The 24,780-nt window shown below is 36.7% G+C and overlaps 1 protein-coding gene across 1 annotated transcript in view; it reads right to left on the reverse strand.

Moving 5' to 3' along the window:
- LOC144971662 (E3 ubiquitin-protein ligase HERC2-like) overlaps positions 1–24,780 on the reverse strand; it is a 177,195-nt gene that overhangs the window by 52,323 nt on the left and 100,092 nt on the right. Inside the window, 21 exon segments of the mRNA XM_078912736.1 lie at positions 20–130; positions 968–1,085; positions 1,642–1,833; positions 3,060–3,235; positions 4,522–4,864; positions 6,402–6,679; positions 8,988–9,156; positions 9,832–10,044; positions 10,624–10,817; positions 12,344–12,491; positions 13,059–13,249; positions 14,030–14,209; positions 14,611–14,803; positions 15,302–15,477; positions 16,460–16,607; positions 17,780–17,969; positions 18,745–18,881; positions 20,887–21,063; positions 21,824–22,305; positions 23,359–23,554; positions 24,462–24,624. Of these exon segments, the coding sequence (XP_078768862.1) occupies positions 20–130; positions 968–1,085; positions 1,642–1,833; positions 3,060–3,235; positions 4,522–4,864; positions 6,402–6,679; positions 8,988–9,156; positions 9,832–10,044; positions 10,624–10,817; positions 12,344–12,491; positions 13,059–13,249; positions 14,030–14,209; positions 14,611–14,803; positions 15,302–15,477; positions 16,460–16,607; positions 17,780–17,969; positions 18,745–18,881; positions 20,887–21,063; positions 21,824–22,305; positions 23,359–23,554; positions 24,462–24,624 (4,175 nt within the window).

The raw sequence follows: 24,780 nt of genomic DNA on the forward strand, positions 1-24,780 counted from the left end.
CAATCTAGAGACAACTTACCAGAGACAATACCCACGCTGGAGTGAGTGACAGAACCCCATTTGTAAGTTGGTTTGGCCACAGATGGCTTCACTCTCACTTTGTCTCCCACTTTTATACTCTGAGGACTCTCTGCAATCAAAATAAATAAATAAATAAATAAATAAATAAATAAATAAATAAATAAATAAATAAATAAATAATCACATCTAAGGGACCCAGCTACCCAATCACTGCTGGGTGGACAAGGGGGAAGGGTCAGAAAAATTTTGGCTTCACCTAGGATTGATCCCAGTCCCTTTGAATATAGAGTGAGTTCTCTACCAAATGAGCGATCTAAATCCCCAAGGACTCGACTGTGCAACCCATGTTTGTTTTTGTTTGTTTTTAAGGGTTTTACGGCGCTTGCAACACATTTAGGTTATATCAGCGCCAGTAAAAAGGAAGAAAATGGGATAGTGAAAAGTTCTAGAATTACAATTAAAGAACCCAAGAAAAAGTAAGACAAAGGGGAACTGAGAACAAATAGGGATCAGATGTAGATTCCAAGAGCATACTACCAATGTACTTAGTTTGAAATCACCTACAAGTCTCATCCAGACACTAGCACAAATCCCAACAAAGAGGAACACACTCAAATGCTTACATTATACATTCAAAATAAAAATAATAATACATAACAGAGAGATGATTTACAAGGAAAAAAATATCACCTCCCAAAACAATAATTATGCATTTGACTGTTTCCCTCCCAGCTAGGACTCCGGCCAGTGCCAGGACAAAACCAAGTAATCTCATTCCGAGACAAAGACAGAAAGCATGTTGGAAAACAGATATAAGGGGATAGAAGACACAGTATGTACCTCCCTGCCCGCTATGGGAGGTCAGGATCCCCACCCAGTGCAACCCATGGGTCACAAGCCAAATGTCAATCTACAAGGAAGCAATAAATTTTTGAAGCAATCTTACCTAGAGCAGTGTTGGTGAATCCCAGGATTTCTACGTGGATGTATCGTACCCAGTAGTTGCCTCCCTTGCGCTGCCAATAAGCCTGGATGTTTAACTCATGGAGGCCATCTTGATCCAACTGTATTCAATCAATAAATGAAAATAAATAAATAAATAAATAAATAAATAAATAAATAAATAAATAAATAAATAAATAAATAAATAAATAAATAAATAAATAAATAAATAAATAAAAATAAAATCCCTTTGCCTTTACGTTCTATCCCGAGGGAAGACTGGAATAGCCCAGGCATCAGTCATAGTGCAGCACTGCAAAATAAAGTGAGCTACACTTCCCTAGTCTCAATGTAAAGAATAGTATTGGACTTAAGTGGGGGGGGGGACGAAGAGCCAAGTGAATCACTGCACTGTGACCCAGAAGGTCTGGGTTCCAGCCCCGCTTCTGGCACTTTCATTTTTTTTCCTTGGGTAAGATAATTAACCCCCAATTCGCAAGCACAATAAAAATAACTCGTTTAATAAATACAGAGAGTTGTGTTATTGAGCATGACAAAAATAACTCGTTTAATAAATACAAAGATATAAATAACTTGTTTAATAAATACAAAGAGATGAAAGAATGGTATAATGTTCAATATGCATCTTGTATTTCATATCTATGTGCATACACCCACCTTGGTAACTTTCCCAATGTCTCCCTGATGCACCTCCTCATAAGTGCGACAACAGCGCACCATCATCCCCAGCTGTATCTTGGATCTCACATACATGGCGTAGTCATCCGAGTTGACAAAGTCACTGCGCTTCTTGAACTCTGACCCCAGGGTGCTTGGCATGGACACAGGTTCAGGTGCTGAGACAGGTGTCTGGGTAAAATTATATATATATATATTATATATATATTATACGATATATATTTAAAAAAGTGAACTTTTTAATATAACCCAATACTTACTAAATGTGTTCAAAGCGCTTTACCAGGAGTGCCAAGCCAGCAGCAAAACTGAACATGTAAGATGAGACAGGCACTGATTTTACAACTAAATATAGTGAAAACAGTAAAAGTTTTAAACCCTCTCCTTACCAACCATAAGAAAAATCATTACATTTGTTACAAAACCACCAAAATTTTTCTCAATCTAATTTCATTCATACTTCATAAACTTTAAAGAATTTTTTTTTTTTGTTATAGCTATAAAAACTTAACTCTATGTTGTAGAGCTCGTTTTGCTGTGGAAATAAATCATGTCTATAGCCTGAACTGTTTTTGTGTTTGAGTGGAAAAAAAAATAAATCTATTTTTGTGTTGGATTGGTGTGAAGTTTTTGAGAAAATCCCGAAAATGGCCAGCAAGGAGAGAGTTAAGCAATCTTTAAAAGAGCCAAACTTGTATCACTTATATTGGAGTTAAACCTTCAACTTAAAGGTCAAATGCTAGTATCAATGCTGAGATCTTTAAAAATTTGTACAACTTTCCACTAACAGGAAAGTGCCCAAAAGTGTATAAAAAATGTTCTTTTCTTATTTTTTCTTCCTTCCATATTTTATTCTGCTTTTTTGGGGGTTTTTTTTTGAAAATGCAAATTGACAGTGAGTCACCGTCTAAATGGGTGTGTCAATTAATAAGAAGAGGAAGAAGAAAATGGCTCTTGAGTCAAGCTTAGTTCGTACTATCTAATTTTTCTTACAAAAGAGGAGAAGTGAAAAAAATACAATAATAAAGAAAATAGAACGTTGTACAAAAGAAAAGCAATTAACAGTAATAGCAACCACAATGATGACGACGACAACAACAAACAACAACAACAACAACAATAACAACAATGATCATAATTTTGATCAATGATAAAATAAATGATGCTGACAAAAACATCAAAAACAACAACAGCAACGTTGATCAACAAAAACAAAAATAACGACAACAACAAAGTTGATCAAAACAAACAACGAACAACAACAACAATGTTGATCAACAACTAACAACAAAAAAAAAAAACAACAATGTTGTTCAACAAAAAAAAAACATAGAGAAGACGACGAATATCCTTTCAATGCTGCATAACCAAAAATACTCAAACAGAAAACAACTCACATTGAAGGTTTCATATTCCTCTTCGGAGAACGAATCCGTGTCAGAAAAGTCTTCCTCTGACGAGGCCATCTCCAAGTCCGAGTCTTCCTCCTCTGGTCCCGATGGCGGATGTTCCAGAAGCCAACTGACCAGGGCCTCCACTGTAGGGTTGTCGCTGCCCGGTAACAGATTTCCTCCTGGGTTGATAAAAACCAATACTTATCATCTTCTATCAATTCTATTTATGCAGCTATGTTGTCTAGTGGTATGACTCTCGCTTAAAGATCGGAAGGTCCTGAGTTCGAGCCTCGTTCAGCGCATAGTTGAGTCCTTGAAAAAGGCTCTTTACTCACATTCTCTCACCATACTCAGGTGTAAAATGAGTATCTAACCGTCAACAGCGTTATCTCTGATGAAAAAATTGTAATATTGCCAAACGGCGTCATGTCTCGTTCTACATGTTACGTGGATAGTGCGCTATATAAAAGCTCAAGTTTTTAAAAAAATTTACCTACAGCTCAGTCACTCGGGAATCGAATCAACATGCATAACAGTAATAAACAAAAATGAACATAACAGCTTCGAAAAAGAACAAAATACCAAACATGGGATGTTTCGGGCTCAAAACCCTTCTTCAGCCAACAACAAAAAACAATAAAGGCATAAATGCATTACTAAATTCCAGACAGACGACAGAAATATTTTGTAGGTCTTCTACTTTCTTCTACTTTCCACAATTTTTCTACAGAGAAGCTGAACATTTAGTAATGTATTTATGTCTTTATTGTTTTATGTTGTTGGCTGAAGAAGGGTTTTGAGCCTGAATCATTCTGTGTTTGGTATTTTGTTCTTTTTTTGAAGCTATTATATTCATTTTTGTTTATCACTCTTTACAGTCCACAGCTTCTAGCAGCCTAGTATCACATTAACATGCATAAGACATTGATTGGAGTCTGTATTACAATTTGTATTGTTTTGTTTTGTTTTGTTTGGTTGGTTTCTTTGCCCACTATATCCCATCCCCTCCAAAATGAGTGATATGATAAGCATAGAATCACCTTGACTTGCATAACACTGATAAAATTCCACATTACTATATGTTGTTTGTTTGAATCCCCCATCCCCCACCCCCTCTCTCCTTCTTCCGTATGAGTGACAATTGGCAGAGAATCAAACACTGACACAACATGGTACTTTGATTGTAGTCCACAACGCCGTGTTTTGTTTGGACCCAGCTACTACCCAATCACTGCTGTGTGGACTGGACAGGGGAGAGAGGAGGGGGTTAGAAAAATATCTCGATTTCACTGGGGATCGATCTCAGCCTCTTTGCATATGAAGCGAGTGATCTACCAACTTAACTATCAAGATCTCAAAAATTAAATTAGCTTTAAAATAAAAAATTAATACACACACACACACACACACACACACACAAACTGTCTGGCTAATATCTAAACAGGCAGGTTTTAAGGGAACAAACCTAATGCCTTGACACCAGCTTCCACCCTCTTCCTGGGGAAGCCCATCTCCATCAGCTGTACGACAATAGGAGACGGCAGGGGTTGAGAGGCTTTGACCTTTCGCACTTTCTGTAAGCGAGCCACGATGGACGAGTGGGGAGGTGGGTTGTAACCGGCGGCTATGTTGATGTTTGACAGGGCGGCAGCTCCTCCGCTGGCCAGTCCCCCTAGGCTTGTTTGCCTCAATACGACGTTATTGTCCTCTTCCTCCTCGTCCGAGCTGCCGTCATCTTCGGCATCGATGTCCGATGATTGCTGACCCAGTTCTGACATCAAATGTTGGCAGGTGGCCAAGGATGCACCCTGGAATATAAATAGTGAATATAGGGAGGGGTGGGGAGTAGGGGGGGGGTGGGGAGGAAGAGAGAAGGACGAGAAGAAGAGAACAACATTAAAGCAAGAATATTATTTAAAAAGCAATACTTTTGTTAGTTATTAAACAAGATGATTCAATAAAAAGAATATTGTGCATTCAATTCTAATTTTTACAATTTTAATCTTAAAGCTTTCAAAGAAAGATATCAGAACATAGAGAAATAGAAGATTGAAATTTTACAGTCAAAATGAAACATTATTTAGGATAAATGCAGAAAAGAGAGTGGAGCACATATTTGTGTCAATAACAACATAAAATAAGAATAGTCTTTAAGGGCCATAAGGCTCCTGGAGTCAATTTACCCCAGTTCCTATAACATCAATGCAATTCAGAGCTGCCTATTTGGAATGTCAAAAATTCTTAGTTTCCAAGGGGAAAAAATAAAAAGTCACTTAAAATCACTTTAGAAATAAATAATTTGTCAGCATGATAAAAAAAAAAAAATGCTCCAAAGTCCTGAATATAGGATCTAAGATAAGATAAGATAAGATAAGATAAGATAAGATATACTTTATTCATCCAAAAAAAAGGAAATTCGTTTACAGACATGGCATGCATGAAAATGTATAAACACAAAGTTGAGAATCTATGGCGACAATGTATACATATATATAATATATGCAAATGCACAGAAATGTAAAAATATACTAAGAAACTAAACTTTCCTTTTCAACAAGATTTATTGGCGTATGCAGTTCTGTAGCTGGAGCCAAAAATTCCGTATTTCTACTCATTTTTCGTAGCACTAGGCAGGTCTGGCAATTGTATGCTACCCTTTGAATAGGACACTAGTCTATGGCAAAGTACTATACCAGGTTACCCGATCACTGCTGGGTGGATAAGGGATCAGAAAAAAAATCTCCACTTTACCCTACATCAATCCAGGTCCCTTTGTGTGTGAAGCGAGCAATCTACCAACTGAGCTATTGGGACCCCAGAGAATAAATTATTGTTAACAAAATGTCCCGAGTTCAATCCCCATAACGGTAGAAAGTTTTTTTTATCCACCATTGTTTTCTGTAGAACGAGCCATGATGCCTGTTAGGCGATATTATAATTTTTTTTCCGACATAGATAACAATGTTAATGGTCAGGTACTCATTTTACACCTGAGTATGGTGAGAGAATGTGAGTAAAGAGCCTTTTCCAAGGGCTCAACTACGTGTTGAGCGGGCCTCGAACCCAGGACCTTCCAAAAGCGAGTGTCATACCACAAGACCACATAGCCGCAAAATAGACCCTTGGAGGATAAATAAAGGGAATTTATTATTATTATTATTATTATTATTATTATTATTATTATTATTATTATTATTATCATTATTATTATTATTATTATCATTATCATTATTATTATTATTTATTATTATTATTATTATTATTATTATTATTATTATTATTATTATTATCATTATCATCATCATTATTATTATTATTATTATTACTATTACCATCAACCCTTACCTCCATTTCCTCCAATCCAAAGACAGCCTTGAGAGGTGACGGCTGTGTAGCTGTGGCCAATAATAGCTGCAGCAGGGTAATTCTAGCCGGACTGTCCCCGCATCCCCCTTCATCCTCACATCCCAGGGTGGGAGAGTCGGGGCCCAGGGCATCCAAAGGGATAGTCTGGGACAGGATCTGACGCAACACGTCTTGACGCTGGAACAGCTTGGCGATGGCCCTCAGCAAGCAAAGTCGCATGTACTGCTTGCGTAGCTCTTTGAACGTTAAATGATTGCCTGTGAGAGGGGATGATGGGAAAGAAAAATAAGTAAATAAAATAAAATTAAGTAAATTAATAAACTAATTCATTAATATTGATCAACTATTTAATTATTCTTCTTCAAGTACCAAGTCTGTGCCAGACATTGGTGATCATGGTACCCCATTCATCTCTCTGATCAGATAACCTCAGAAGACTAATATTACTCTTCTCTTTCTTTGTCACCCAGCTGTTCAAACTATTCAAATATGTTTTTCTTGGTCTACCTTTATTCTTTTTGCCTTCTATCTTTCCTGTGAGAGCAAGATGTTCAAACAAATATTTAATAAATAAATAAAATAAAAAATAAATATATAAATAAATACAAGAAATATATAAGAATTCAATAAACATGTTTATAATAAATAGATAAATAAATAAACAAAGAAATAAATATTTGTTTTTGGATTGCCACCATACAACGCCATTCAGCATTGTAAATGGATACTGGCACTATATATATTACCAATTACATTACATTACACTACATCACATCACATTACAATAAATCACATCACATTACACTACATCACATCACATTACACTACATCACATCACATTACACTACATCACATCACATAACACTACATCACATCACATTACACTACATCACATCACATTACACTACATCACATCACATTACACTACATCACATCACATTACACTACATCACATCACATTACACTACATCACATCACATAACACTACATCACATCACATTACACTACATCACATCACATTACACTACATCACATCACATTACACTACATCACATCACATTACACTACATCACATACATTACACTACATCACATCACATAACACTACATCACATCACATTACACTACATCACATCACATTACACTACATCACATCACATTACACTACATCACATCACATTACACTACATCACATCACATACACTACATCACATCACATTACACTACATCACATCACATTACACTACATCACATCACATTACACTACATCACATCACATTACACTACATCACATCACATTACACTACATCACATCACATTACACTACATCACATCACATTACACTACATCACATCACATTACACTACATCACATCACATTACACTACATCACATCACATTACACTACATCACATCACATTACACTACATCACATCACATTACACTACATCACATCACATTACACTACATCACATCACATTACACTACATCACATCACATTACACTACATCACATCACATTACACTACATCACATCACATTACACTACATCACATCATCATCACATCACATCTCACTCATCTCATCTCATCTCATCTCATCTCATCTCATCTCATCTCATTCATCTTCATCTCATCTCATCCATCTCATCTCATCTCATCTCATCTCATCTCATCTCATCTCATCTCATCTCATTCATTCATCTCATCTCATCTCATTCATCATATCTCATCCATCCATTCATCTCATCTCATCTCATCTCATCTCATCTCATCACATCACATCACATCACATCACATATATCACATCACATCACATATACATCACATCACATATCACATCACATCACATATCACATCACATCACATATCACATCACATCACATCACATCACATTCACATCACATCACATCACATCACATCACATATCACATCATCACATCACATCACATATCACATCACATCACATATCATATCACATCACATATCACATCACATCACATATCACATCACATATCACATCACATCATCACATCACATATCACATCACATCACATATCACATCACATCACATCACACATCACATATCACATCACATCACATCACATCACATATCACATCACACATCACATATCAATCATCACATCACATCACATCACATATACATATCACATCACATCACAGCACATCACATCACAGCACATCACATTATATTACACTAAATTAAAATCACATTAATATTTCATTGTACTAAAAACTTTGTACATTTATGATTCATTCGATCTTGACCAGTTTTCAATTACCAGTAGTCTATGATTGTATTTTTCGATTGATACATTTTTCCTGACATTCAAAGTTGTGTAAAACTGTCTGTAAATGATACAATACAAGCTATATGAGATTCTGTAATTATAAACTATTGTATAAGGCATTTAAAGGATAATTCCTTTAAGCCTTTAATAAGATAAGATAAGATAAGATAAATTACATTATACAACATTACATTACAAACAACCGTCTAAATTGAGTGTAATTCTAGGAATCCTTGACCTATATTTTCATCTCTTACCCAGTGAGTCAATGCTGCCAGTACTAGTGGCCAAAGGTGCCCTGGGTGTGGAATCTTTGTCTCTGTCCGTACGCACCAAACCACAAGCCAGACTACACAGCATGGCCCAGTGTTGAAGGTTCGATTCCGTCAGAGGCATCTTCTCCACACAGAAATCAACCAGGGAAATCTGAAATATTGGTAGACACGTTAATGGTTTGTGTATATCAGTAAAATACTCACCAGTTCAGCCTGCCAAATGAATCAAACCAGCATACAATACTATGAGTAGCCTTAACCTGACAGTTAATAGTTTGATAGAAGAACCTATTGAGAATGGCTCTGAAGGACTATTTTATAAAATATAATAGATTTTTTAAATTAATAGATCATTCATTCTTTAAAAACATGAAACATTAAAATCATAAGAAGAATGAAACTTGTTGAGGAGAAAAGATATAAATTTTGAAAAATTATGCTATAGTCCACTTGCCCTTAAAACTATTTAAATGCCTATGGAACGCACTCAGTCCTCAGACAAAGTCCTGTGAAAATTTATCATCTTTCAGGAAATGTCTGAAGACAGAGTTGTTCCGTGAGGCTTATTTTTCATGAAATAGATGTTGCTTGGATTTTGTTTCTGTTTTCATGCTTATTATATAGTGTGATGATTTTTTGTTTGTTTTGTTTTGTTTTTTGGTGGGGGGGGGGGGGGGAAGGTTTTGTTTGTTTGCTTTATTTAAAACATTTTTATTATGTAAAGCGTTGTAGAGCAGGATTAACGTGGATGTTTAGGCACTATATAAATTCATTATTTATTATTATTTAAATCTGGTACAAGTTGTCAAGTGTGAATACAACTCACAGCAGTCAGATCCTGTAGACGACAGGGACACGAATGGCCAGAGTTGAATTGTACAATCAGTTTCCCCTTGCCAGTGATTCGACACACTGTACCAACCCCGTGGTCCTCATGATGTACCAGACAACCCAGACGTAGTCGTTCATCCAATCCACCGATGACGACGAGTGCTGACATCATCATGGCCGTCTGATTGCATTCACCGTCGGATTCAATCTGGTTGTGATAAATAGAAGTAAGATAGTGGTTTTATTATATGGGCAGGCAGTGTGGCTCAGCGGTACAATCTTTGCTTCGTACCCAAAAACTACCCGAGTTGGATGGATTCAATCTGGTTGTGATAAATAGAAGTAAGATAGTGGTTTTATTTTATTGGGGGGGGGGGGGGGGTAGGCAGTGTGGCTCAGCGGTACAGCCTTTGCTTCATACCCAAAAACTACCCGAGTTGGATGGTGTAGATAGTATGCACTTGGCAAAGCAGTTCACAACATTGCCATCCGGAAGTATAACGGACCAACACACAAAACTCTGTGTAACCTTAAACGTTTATAGTCTGGTTAATAAAGTTTAGTGAGAATTACTCATAAACGAGGATGGCAAAAAAAAACAATAACAAAGTCCAGAGTGACATCAACTTCATTCTATCTATAGAGAAATAAGAACTAAGATAATAAATAGCTTCGTGTTTATATTCCAAAAGCTTTATAATAATACCAGATGGGGTTTTCTGCTGAGAACGTAATAGAAAGGTCAACAACAAAAACAAAAAACAACCAAAAAGACCAACAAACTCACAGAATGTGTTCTTCTTTCAGCCGACAGTGTAACAATCTGGGGTAGCTGTGCATTTATAAAACTGTTGATGGCGCCATTCCACACCGGTAGTGAATGCAAACGGCGTATGAGGGCAATGATCTCCTCGGCCATGGTGCTGGTATAGGATGCAGTCAGCGACACCAGGACAGATGATTTCTTATCGTCTGCTGTGTCTGGAAAATGTGGGAAAAAATTAATAAATGAATGAATGAATATAACTAAATAGGTTATTTCAATGGGATAAAATTTCCATAAAGCAGGAGAAATATAAAGATGTGTTTTACATCCATTTTGACACATCCAATTGTGTATTTCATGGGAAATTAAAGCATGTTCATTCCCTTTATCTTTTCATTTTTTATTACTTCTTCTTCTTCTTCGTTCCCCTTCATGTTGACTTCATATTTGAAAGACTAGTTGGCGAAGGAATGTCGTTTTCCTCAGCACTGTTAAGGGACCAGACAATTTAGTTTGCACCCATTTTTCAATCCCCTGCCACACCGTTCAATTAATTCAGTTCTATTTTTGGATAGGGTGAGGAAAGACTGAGAGTTCAATAACAAATCAAATACTATTTCTTCTGGTACAGCTACTTAATTAACAATAACACAGGCTCGCCGCATAGTTGAGTCCTGGAAAAGACTCTTTACTCAATTCTCCCACCGTACTAAAGTGTAAAATGAGTGCCTGGCCATTAACAGCGTTGTCTCTGTCAGAAAAAAAATTGTTATATCGCCTAACAGGCATCATGTCCCGTCCTACATGTTAAGTGTTGTTGTTAGCTAGGGGCCCCTTGTAAAGCGCTTTGAGTATGTTTAGCAGATATTGCGCTATATAAAAGCTCAAGTTTAAAGTCTATTTCAAGATTTACTCTATGACCAAATTACATTTACTTTATCAACCAACATGCTGAGTGCCAAATTTTCTGTTGTTAAATATATCCTGTAGACAAGTGGTTGTTTGTACAAAATCATCAATGATTTTTTTCAGTTAATCCTCAATTCTGCCTTTTAAATTTTCAACGAAAATATGTCATAAAACAAGAAAACATAAAATATAACAAAATTGTTAGAATTTGTCAATATCACAATTTGTACCATTCCCTCAGTTACGTGTAAAAGAATCTCATTATTAAACCACGAAACCTTGAATCAAACTGGAGAAATTGTATATTTTGAAGACAGTTCAGTTTCAGTTTTCTGTGAGTGATTTTATTGACTTTATTGAATGATAGATATGATCGCATGTGCATATATGTATCAGCACTTTTGGTGGAAAGGGGCGCTATAGAAATTACCCATTATTATCATCATTATTATTATTATTATCATTATTATTATTATTATTATTATTATTATTATTATTATTATATATTATTATTATTATTAATTATTATTATTATTATTATTATTATTATTATATTATTATTATTATTATTATTATTATTATTATTATATTGTTATTATTATTATTATTATTATTATTATTATTATTATTATTATTATTATTATTATTATTATTATCATTATCATTATATTATATTATTATTATTCATTATTATTATCATTATTATTATTATTATATTATTATTATTATTATTATTATTATTATTATTATTATTATTATTATTATTATTATTATTATTACTATTATTATTTTCATATTTCCAAATTTGACATCACAAAACATCAACACTTACTGTTTGACAAGGTGGAGTCCGTATTGCATCCAATCAGGACATTTCCCAGCAAGCCGAAAAGTCGCTGGACAAGGGAGCTAACTCTTGCTTGGTCAGTGTGGTTGTCCCAAGAGGGCAGCACAGTCCTCAACAACTTCAGGATGAGAATCTGTGAGCAAATTTCACAAAATAGTACAAATTCAACTTTGTGATATCTTCATGTCAGCAGACAGCTTTTAATGTCTTTTTCTTGTTTTTGTTTTCAAGGGGCACTTGTAACACTTTTAGGTCATATCAGCGCCAGTAAAAAGGAAGAAAATTGGATAGTAAAAACATTCTAGATGTACAATCAAAAGGACTTGAGGAGAAAATAAGACAAGGGGAAATGATTCAAATAGGGAACAGATGTAGATTCCAGCGGTGCTCAGTGGTACAGTCTTTGCTTCGTACCCGGAAGGTACCGATTGAAATCACTCGCCACTGCGTTGATTGGCCTTGAGCAAGTCATCTCGCCCAAGCTCAATTTGCGGCGCTGTTCGGCGGTGATGCCTGTGTTATTCATGTCTTCCCTTGGAATAGACCCTAGATAGAAATTTCCCCTATGGGATGAATAAAGATAATTATATTTTATTTTTATCTTCAAGACCAGTAAAAAGGAAGAAGATAAGACAATGATAGGGGGGGGGGGAATTCTAGAGTAAAAGCACTGTTCTATATTCTATCAACTTATCCCCACCTGTCTGTAAATGTTCTTGGAGTATTTGGCTCCATGGTCCTCTTCCACAATCTTCAGGAAAAGGGAGACCCATCGATGGGAGCTGAGGGCTTGACACATTACACGGCTGGTGGCGATGCTACGAATAAATCCCAGAGTGCACCACTTGAGGTGTTGTTGACTGGCTATGTGGGCTACCACGGAGTTGGTATCTGGATGGATGGATGGATGGATAGATTGGTGGATGGACGGATGGATGTGTGGTTGTATGGACAGAGGGATGGATGGATGGATGGATAGATGGTTGAATTGATGGATAGATGGATGGATGGATGAATGGATGGTTGAATTGATGGATAGATGGATGGATGGATGAATGGAGGGATGGGTGGAAGGTTGGAGGGACGGATGGATAGATGGATGGAGGGATGGGTGGATGGATGGAGGGATGAATGGAGGGATGGGTGGAAGGATGGATGGATGAATGGAGGGATGGGTGGAAGGATGGAGGGATGGAGGGAGGGATGGGTGGAAGGATGGATGGATGAATGGAGGGATGGGTGGAAGGATGGAGGGATGGAGGGAGGGATGGGTGGAAGGATGGATGGATGAATGGAGGGATGGGTGGAAGGATGGAGGGACGGATGGAAAGATGGATGGATGATTGATGAATGGATGGGTGGATTGATGGATGAATGATGAATAGATTGACGGATGGATGGATGGATGGACGCAGGAATGGATGGATGGATGGATTGTAGTATTTTACAGAGAGATCATTTACAAGGAAAGAAATATAATCTCTCAAAAAAAAAAAAAAAAGAGCTATATATTTGATGCTTACTCTCAGCTAAGGATCCCAGCCAGAACCAGGGAGAAAAAAAACTTAACAATCACAACAATCCAGAACAAAGACAGAGAGCAACATGGTAAATGAAAAGGATCTCTCTGCCCACCTTGGGAGATAAGAAGACTTTAAATAACAAACTTACTAGGTCCATAGTTACAGCCAGCATCCACTATCGACAGCATCAGGCCACACAGAGAAGCAACAGCCTCCGGTTGGGCATTGTCTGAGTGTATTCCTGCACACAAAGACAGAGCTTTGAGGAACCCAACGGCAGACCGGCGAATCAAGTGGGTCGGGTGTTTGCTCTCTGGTTGTTTTTTGTCTTGGAAAAATGAACAGTCACAAAAAGATGAAATAAATAAATCTTCTTGAAAATGTTGTTTAACAAGAAAAAAATTATAAATACATACATTATTAATCAAATAACAACAACACAACCACCATTTAACAACAACAACAACTAAAACATCAAAATAATAATAATAATAATAATAATAATAATAATAATAATAATAATAATAATAATAATAATAATAATAATAATAATAATAATAATAATAATAAATAATAATAATAATAATAATAAAAATATATTTTCTTGGGTGTAACAATAAAAATTTTTTAAATAATTGACAGCAACTCGGTTTAATGTATCGATTCAAAACATATTTCTATGGCTGAAAATTCATTCATTCTCCCTCCTCTCCTTTACCAGCATCTTACCACTTTCACTGTCTTCCTCCTCGTCTTCGTCCTCGTTGTCGGTGAGTTCAGGCATCTGTGCTAGTTTCAAGTCGTACTTCCCTTCCTTCCCCATCCTGTAGCTGTTAGTGCTACCCGTATCCCATTGGACACGGATCCAGCCGTCGTCTCCCAACTCCCCGATCACATGACCTAGACTGGGAGCTGGCCCATCCTGTTGTAGAATAATAAAATAAGCATTATAATAATAATAATAATAATAATATAATAATAATAATAATAATAATAATAATAATAATAATAATAATATAATAATGATAATGATAATAATAATAATAATAATAATAATAATAATAATAATAATAATAATAATAATAATAATAATAATAATAATAATAATAATAATAATTGAGCTTTATATAGCTCAAAGCGCTTTACAAGGAGTCCCTGGTCAACAGCAACATTTAACATGTAGGACGGGACATGACGCTTGTTAGGCGATATTACAATTTTTCGGACAAAGACAAAGCTGTTAACGGCCAGGTACTCATTTTACACCTGAGTACGGTGAGAGAATGTGAGTAAAGAGCCTTTTCCAAGGACTCAACTATGCGCCGAGCGTGGGGCTCGAACCTAGGACCTTCCCATACGAAAGCTCAATTATCTTATCATTATAAAAGAAAAATAAAATAAAAAATAAAAAGTCACTCACTTGATCTCCCCATTTCCAGTCGACTCCTCTCATGACTCGAGTGCCGACCCGCATGAGGGCGGCCAGTTCGGGGCCGGCCATGGGCATCACTTGATTGGTCTTTTTGGTATTCTGGTCCTCTGGGATGGTGAACACCGTGGTACAGTTGTCTGCTATGGGAATGGATGGGTCTGGACCTGGCAGGACGGAGGATTGTTATGAGAAAAAATTATGTTATTAATCTATATCCACTAAATGTGGTCAAAGCGTTTTAAAAAGGGTCCCTGACCAACAGCAAAATGTAACACGTAGAACGAAACATATTGTCTGTAAGGCGATATTACAATTTTTTCAGACAGAGACAATGGTATTAACAACTAGGTACTCATTTTACACCTGAGTGCGGTGAGAGAATGTGAGTAAAGAACCTTTACCCAGGACTCAATTATGCGCTGAGCGAGGTTCAAACCTAGGAGCTCATGATCCAAAAGCGAGTGTCATACCACAAGACCACATAGCCACATAAAAAGGTGAAAAAAGGCGAGTGGTTATGTGATCAAAGGTCCAGGGTTTAAGCCCTGCTCTCAGCAGCGTATAGTTGAGCTCTTGGAAAAGGCTCTTTACTCACATTCTCTCACCGTTCTCAGGTGTAAAATGAGTACCTGACGGCTAACAATGATGTCTGTCGGAAAAAAAATTGTAATATCACCAAACAGGTGTCATGTCTCGTCCTAAATGTTAAGTGTTGCTGTTGGTTAGGGATTCCATGTAAAGCACTTTGAGCACGTTCAGTGGGTATTGAACTTAATAAATGCTATAGTTTGTTTTTTTATAATGTTGGGATTGTCCTATAGGTGGTGACCATTCATTTCTTCATCAGTCTGTCCACATTAATCTCTCTTGGGAAGGGCTAAGCAAACAAGCAAATGAATAGACAAACAAACAAATAAATAATGAATGCAATTTAATTTTAATTTAAAACACAAAAAACATTGAGATAAGTTATTTCATTGCAGTGGTGTTAGAAATGGTGTTGGTTGTGATGATGGTGACGGTGACAATGATGATGATCGTGATGAGGACGATAATGATGATGATGACATTGACAACGATGATGATAATGTCATGATGATGATGACAATGATGATGACTATGATGATTAGTACACAAATTACTTACCAGCCAGTCTAAGAATACTCTGAGTGAGAGCCAGGGTGCCAGAGTTGAGCAGAAGACTGAGACTGTTGGAGAAATGTTCTGTGACCAAAAGCCCCAGGGTGGCAAGAAGGAAGCGGGAACAGGGCAGAGCTCCTACACTGAGCTTCTCCTGTAAATAGAGACATGAAGGGAGACAATCGTAAAATGCATGAAATATATATGACCTATAAATCTTTTTACAACCCAGCTACAATAGGGTAACATAAAACACAAATATTATTACCACAGAAGCCTGCTTTAATAGGAATGTTTTCAAAAGCTTCCAAAAATTACGGAGCTCGGGAGCATCTTTGATTTCTTTTGTCTAATTTTTCCAATACTTTTGGGGAGACTTTTCAGCTATCTTGAGCTTTCATATAGCGCAATGTCCACTAAAAGTGCTCAAATCGCTTTACAGGGGGTTACTGGCCAACAGCAACAGTTAACATGTATGACTTTGCATGACGATATTACAATTTTTTTCCAACAGAGACAACGCTGTTAACGGCCAGGTTCTCATTTTACACCTGAGTACGATGAGAGAAAGTGAGTAAAGAGCCTTTTCCAAGGACTCAACCAGGCATCGGGGAGGCTCGAACCACAGGACCCTCCAATCTGAAAGCGAGTGTCATACCACAAGACTACAAAGCCACATAGCTATGGATAGTTTACAAATGAGAGCATCTGAACATATATATGAGAGAATCTGTCGTTCATTTTGGCAATCGGAGTGGTCTAGTAGACAATGTTTTTAAAATGTTTTTAAAGGTTTTACGGCACTTGCAACACATTTAGGTTATATCAGCGCCAGTAAAAAGGAAGAAAATGGGGTAGTAAAAAGTTCTAGAATTACAATTAAAGCATCCAAGAAAAAGTAAGAGAAAGGGGAACTGGGAACAAATAGGGATCAGATGTAGATTCCAAGAGCATACCATCAATGTTCTTAGTTTGAGATCACCAATAAGTCTCATCCGACACAAGCACGGCCCCCACTAAGAGGAATACACTCAAATGCTTACAATATAAATTATAACAAATATAATAATACATAACAGAGAGATGATTTACAAGGAAAAAAATATCATCTCCCAAAACAATAACTATGCATTTGACTGTCTTCCTCCAAGCCAGGACCCCGACCAGGGCCAGGACAAAACCAAGCAATCTCATTCCATGACAAAGACAGAATGCAAGTAGGAAAACAGATATAGGGGGATAGAAGACCCAATAAGAACCTCCCTCCCACTATGGGAGGTAGGAACCCCACCCAGGTCTAGTAGACAACAACTTAGATCTGCTTACCTTTGTACTATTGGTATTGTGTAAGGTGGGATGGATGGCACGCAGTTTGAACATGGTGTCTGCTTGAATGACGCATTTCCTCATTTCACGGATGGCCCAGCGGTACAGCTCGGCAAATGTCATCTCCAGCAGGATACGATCGCACGGTGGAATAAGTTTCACGTTGGATAAGCAGTGGGGGAGGGGACATCTGCAAGACAAGATATTTGTTTTTAATGAATTTACGATGCGTACAACACGTTGAGGTCATTTCAGTGTCAGTAAAAAAAATTTTTTTAAAAAGGGGGGGGGGGGAATGGGTAGCCCAAAAAATGAAAAACACCCAAGAAGAAGAAAAAGGAGAATGGTTTAATTAGGGAACAAAAGTAGATTCCAAGAGCTCTTTATCAGTGTCATAAGTTTGAGATCACCAAAAAGTCTCATCAAGACACAAGCACGGGATCTCACTAAGACGAATACACTTGAATATTTACAAAATATATTCAAGACTAAAACTAAAACAGAACAAAACCAAAAAAAACAAACTTACATAGCGCAATATCCACGAAATGTGCTCAAAGCACTTTAGAAGCAATCCATAGCCAGCAACAACACAACATGTCGGACAAGACATGATGCCTGTTAGGCGATATTATAATTTTTCCAACAGAAACAAAGCTGTTAATGGCCAGGTACTCATTTTACACCTGAGTATGGTGAGAGGACTCAAATATGGGCCACTCGGGAGCTTCCTATCCGAAGGCAAGTGTCATATCACAAAACCACATAGCCGCGCATTTAGAGATAATTTACAAGATCTCCTATGTTTATACTGATAAAATAAATAGAAAATCTGCTTTACTACATGAAAGCAATTGACAAGTAAATAACAATTTACACAAGAGACTATAAAGCACAAAGTGTGTGTGTGTGTGTGTGTGTGTGTGTGTGTGTGTGTGTGTGTGTGTGTGTGTGTGTGTACATACGGAGCATTAGTTCCCACAGCCAGCAACCCCTGCCAGCCACACAACAAGCTGTACTTGACCGATGGAATCAGGTGACTCTGATGGACAAGGGTCAGCATGTTTTGGATGCCCTGAAGTCGCAGTTCTGCTCTGGACACCTGGTGGATGGATGGAAACATTTATGTCACTTGATGGGTGAAAACAACTTGAGCCTTTAACTCTCTCCTGAACAGCAATTTTCAGAACTATACCTGAAACTTCATACTCACCAACACAAAGATAGATTTTTCAAACAGATAGTAACGAGTAGGACCCATATTCTATATTCTGTTCACAAAAATGAGCTCTGCAAGAAAGTGTTGAGTTTTTATAGCTTGTTTTGTTTTTAAGGGTTTTACGGCGCTTGCAACACATTTAGGTTATATCAGCGCCAGTAAAAAGGAAGAAAATGGGATAGTAAAAGTTCTAGAATTACAATTAAAGCACCCAAGAAAAAGTAAGACATAGGGGAACTAGGAACAAATAGGGATCAGATGTAGATTCCAAGAGCATACCACCAATGTACTTAGTTTGAGATCACCTATAAGTCTCATCCGGACACAAACACAACATCCAACAAAGAGGAATACACTCAAATGCTTACATTATACATTGAAGATAAATATAATAATACATAACAGAGAGATGATTTACAAGGAAAAAAATATCATCTAACAATAACTATGCATTTGACTGTTTCCCTCCCAGTCAGGAGTCTGGCCAGGGCCAGGACAAAACCAAGTAATCTCATTCCAAGACAAAGACAGAAAGCATGTTGGAAAACAGATATGAGGGGATAGAAGACACAGTATGTACCTCCCTGCCCGCTATGGGAGGTCAGGATCCCCACCCAGTTTTTATAGCTTAACTATAACAAAAGAAATCAGAAAATTGTTGGATGCATCGAAACTCGTTTGGGTGGTAAAGAGATCGTTAATTGGAGTATCTATAAAGCCAGACCTGCCTACTTGAAAATATAAAAATTCATAGTTTTTAGGCGATAAATGTTGTTGTCACTTTGGTTAACTTTATAGATCAATATTTTATTCTCACAAGGAATAAATGACACTTCATAATCCTTAAAATTATATAGTCTGACATCCACATTCATTTTCAATAAGTTTTAATGACTTAAGAGATGCTCAAGTTATTCTGAAATTGATGCCAAAATTTCGTGATTCTAAGAATTTTTGGTAGCAGTAGGCAGGGCTGACAAAGTGTAATATCCACAAAACATGCTCAAATCGCTTTACAACGGTTGTCTAGCCACCAGCAACACTTAACATGTAGGACGAGACATGACACCTGTTAGGCGATATTCCATTATTTATTTTTTTCGGACAGAGACTAATGCTGTTAACGGCCTGGTACTATTTTACACCAGAGTACTATGATAGAATGCAAGTAAAGAGACTTTTCCAAGGACAAAACTATGCAGGACTCAAACCCTGGACCTTCTGATCCGAAAGCGAGTTGTCATACCACTCGACCACATAGCCACCCAAAAAAAATCTGAGAAAATGTGCATGAAACAGTGTCAGACAAAGCAGGGAGAAAAATACAAGAAACAAATCAGCTACTCATACAGCAAAATAAACGGGACAAAGTTGATACTCTGTACACATAGTTTTTTCGTTGACATTTTTAACTCTTTCAGCGCTGAGGCTATATTCACATTTCTGTCACAAAATGGCCTTCACTTGATTGAGGCAGCATGAGAATGACAAGCTAAGACAAAAGTGACATTCAAATTCAGCGCAAAATCTCAATTAAAATAACCCCCCAAGGGCCAAATGAATGCTCTGCTGAAAGAAATGATACCATTGCTTCAATTTATAGTACTTTTGTAGAAAGTAGGATTGGATTATATTATTGTTTTTGCCTTTCAAGACCGGCCGCACTGTGCGGCCATTGGCCAATAGAACAGATTCTGCTCTGGCCGCACAGTGTGGCCAATGGCGCTGAAAGTGTTAAAGGCTGTCTCTACTTTAATTCACTACTTACATTTTTTGTTTACAGTTTATCGATAGAGCCTACTTTTCTTAAACTGGTTTGTTTATAAACAATGTTATGCCCCTTGTGTCAGGCACCTGAGGGGGGAAAAATTTGAGGGCTAACTTATACCTGATGATGTAAAGACCGTCGCAGTTTTTCAATGTCCACAGGGTGTTCGTACATGACAAACTCTTTTATCTTGGAGATGAGACTCAACTCTGCCCTGCTGCCCGTCAGTCGTTGCTTTAGCCATCGCATCTTTTGTGAGTTGGTCACCACCTTGACCACTTCTTCCCAGGGGTCAGCCTAGTTTGTGTAGGGGGAAGAAAGTTTAAAAATTAGAAGCAAAATCAGTTTACAGGACATAAGAGAGACGATTGTTATGAAATGCATTGGTGTCGAAAAAGAAAGAGATGTTTTGCCTTTCTGTTGTGCTTTTCCACATGTGTAATGAAAATGTTCCTGCTTGAAGCTCGAAGGAAAAAATAATGATAGGTATTGAATTGTAAGCTTCAATTTATTAGACAAAGACAGATACTGTGGACATTTCGGGTTTCCCCTTTATCAACAAAACAGGATGAATGAAACACTACATACGAATGAGATAATGTGATAGTGGCGTTGTTATATATATATATATATATATATATATATATATATAATATATATATAAACTTTAAACTTGAGCTTTTATAAAGCACAATGTCTACTAAATATGCTCTACAAGGGGACCCTGGCCAACAGCAATGCTTAACATGTAGGACGTCACATGACGACTGTTAGGCGATATTACAATTTTTTTTTCGGACAGAGACAACGCTGTATACGACCAGGTACACATTTTACACCTGAGCACGGTGAGAGAGTGTGAGTTAAGAGCCTTTTCCAAGGACTCAACTATATATATATATATATATATATATATATATATATATATTTTTTTTTTTTTTTTTTTTTTTTTTTAATATTTTTTTTTTTTTTTTTTTTTTTTTCTAAGCAGTCATAAGAATTATAGCTATATCTAAATAAAAATAATTTTTTAAAAAAATTCTTTATCCCACTTTACCTTAGTTCCATCCACAATAGTAGATGTGTTGGCTTCTTTCGTGTCGTCGTCGTTGTCATCGAACGGCTCTTTCAATGAAATCTTTTTACATTTCTTATCCGATACCCCTGCGGCTCCCCCTTCTCTCCCGTCCTCTCTACCATCTTTGGTCTCAATCTTGATGTCTTCCAGGTGAATGCCATCTCCACCGGCACCAAAAACGCCGTCAGTCGTCACTCCTGTTTCTTCATCCTCTACCTGATCATCATCTTCGTTATCGTTATCACCGTCGTCGTCATCACTTTTGAGATCTTCATTGTCCTCGTTGTCAGTGTCATTCCCATCCTCTCTTCCCATCTTTTTCATGATGATTGCAGCTTCCTTTTCCACCTCATCCTTGGTATCGTCCACCCCTCCGACAGCCTCTCCTAATAGAGAATCCGAATCTTCATCCGTTTTCTCTTCTTCTTCATCAAAATCACCGACACTCATCACGCTGCTCCCTGGAAAAAAAAAGAAAAGAAAAGAAGAAGAAAAAAAAATTTAAGTAAAAGAAAGCAAGAAACAATTTAAAACAAAAATATAAAACATTAATAATAATAAATGGCATTTATATAGCGCTTTACCCCGTTGTCACAGGCTCTAAATGGATGATGAAAAGGTTTGAACTTAGATATTGCCAAGTTTAGTTAGAAAAGAAACGAGTTCTCGTCATAAATGATTAAATCAACCCTTTTTGTACATCTTCGAGAAATATCAAAGCTTAATTTCACTTGTAAATATTTTTTACAGTTAGTCAAGTTGAAAAAGGATGAAATTTGAGAAAATTGTTGTATACTTTTCCCATACGCCTGACCATAACTTCATGAAAAATCACCCGAATAAAGATTAAAATGCTCTGAGGAGCATATTCTCAGAAAATGAAAAAAAAATGCAAATCCAAAATTTTCACCTTACGACTGATTATATATAATAAATATAATAAGTAAATGAGGAGCATTTTTCTTCTTTTTTTTTTCCCACAACTGAAAGAATTAAAATGGACTTCATCAGTTTTGGAATATGCTCTTCGATTGATGAAATGACATGTATGTCATTTGTCATTCATTTGTATGGAGAGTTTGATAAATGTCAAATTAAATAATAAAAATAAGATTTCTTTTTATGTTTAAAGAAAGTAAGATAAAGGTAATGGTAGGTTATAAGCAGGGGAACTTTTTCAAGGAGTTTGGAGGAATAATTTCAGTATTAGCTAGTTGGAATAGAAAAAAAATAATAAGATGATGATGCTGATGATGATAATGATGATAACAATAATAATAATTATCATCAACATCGTCATAATAATAATAATAATAATAATAATAATAATAATAATAATAAAAATAATAATAATAATAATAATAATAATAATAATAATAATAATAATAATAATAATAATAATGATAATAATAATAATAATAATAATAATAATAATAATAATAATAATAATAATAATAATAATAATAATATATAATAATAATAATAATAATAATAATAACAATAATAATGCTTACTTTTAGACCGTTTTTTCTGTTCCACAATCTTACAAATGACTTCCTTCCACCGAGGCATGGAACTCAAGAGCTTGGAGCGAGTAAACATGTTGACCTCATCCTCGCAGGCCGGCCGTAACTCATTGAAGAGGAACAGGCAACGCTCTATGACAGGGGCACACACTTCTTTGTAGGAGCGACCCTGGTCTTGATGAGTCTATGGCATTGAATAAGAACAAATTATGGAACAGGCACTGGTGGAGGAAATGATAGAAATCTGGAAAGGTGTGTATAAAACAGTGCAAGACAAAGAAAAAAAAATGTAATCAAGAAAAAAAATTTTTAAATTAAAAAAAGAAACATAAAGAAAACTTGAGAATTAATATAGTGCAATATCTACTAACCGTGCTCAAAGCGTTTTGCGAGTCAAAGGCAGAATTTAACATGTAGGACGAGACAATTGCTTGCTACTCTTTGGATAGGAAACAAGTCTATTGCAAAGTACTTTCTACCATATCTAAGAGGCCCAGCTAACCTATCACTGCTGGGTGAACAGGGGGAGGGGGGTTCGGTAAAAATATATTGGACTTCATTCGGGATCGATCCCCAGTCCCTTTGTGTGTGAAACGAGTGCTCCACCAACTGAGCTATCAGGAACCCCTCAACTACGATTAATGATCAAAAATAATATGTAAAATTGTGCAGCTATGTGGTCTTGTGGTATGACACTAGTTTTCGGATCAGAGGTCCAGGGTTCGAGCCTCGCTCGGTGCATAGTTGAGTCCTTGGAACAGGCTCTTTACTCACATTCTCTCACCTGGTTGTTAACAGCGTTGTCTCTGTCGGGAAAAAAAATGTAATATCGCCTCGCAGGCATTATGTCTCGTTCTATATGTTACATATTGCTGTTGGGTAGGGCCCCTTTGCAAAGCGCTTTGATCATGTTTAGTGGATATTGCGCTATATAAATGCTCTACTTCAAAAAAAAATAAAAATAACTAATATTAACGGAGCTTCCAAAACAATGAACCGATCACTTGAAAGACGCACACTAAAAGTGATCACGTGAGCACATCGCGTCCTCCATTCGGCATTAAAGTAGACGGAATAACTAATATTTCTACCTTAATCAGGTCCCTCTTGGTCTGACACACGACACGACACAGTTCGGCGACTGATTTGGGCATGGCAAGCTGTTTGCCAGATGGGTCGCTGTAGTCGTGTTCCACCAGGTTGAGAGCCACGTAGCCGAGATCGCAGTGCTTGAGCAGGACAGCCAGGAGTAGTCTGGATGAATACAAAAACAAAATTATAAAATCAATTAAAATTTATAAGAAAGCCACTCTCCACTGAATGTTGTGCTTTTATATAGTGCAATTTCCACGTAACATGCTCAAAATACTTTACAATGGGTCCCTTAATATGTATGCCGAGACATGATGC

Source organism: Berghia stephanieae, chromosome 4, assembly GCF_034508935.2.
Source record: "Berghia stephanieae isolate SIO BIC M18660-M18661 chromosome 4, UCSD_Bste_1.3, whole genome shotgun sequence".
In the NCBI taxonomy this organism is placed as follows: Eukaryota; Metazoa; Mollusca; class Gastropoda; order Nudibranchia; family Aeolidiidae; genus Berghia; species Berghia stephanieae.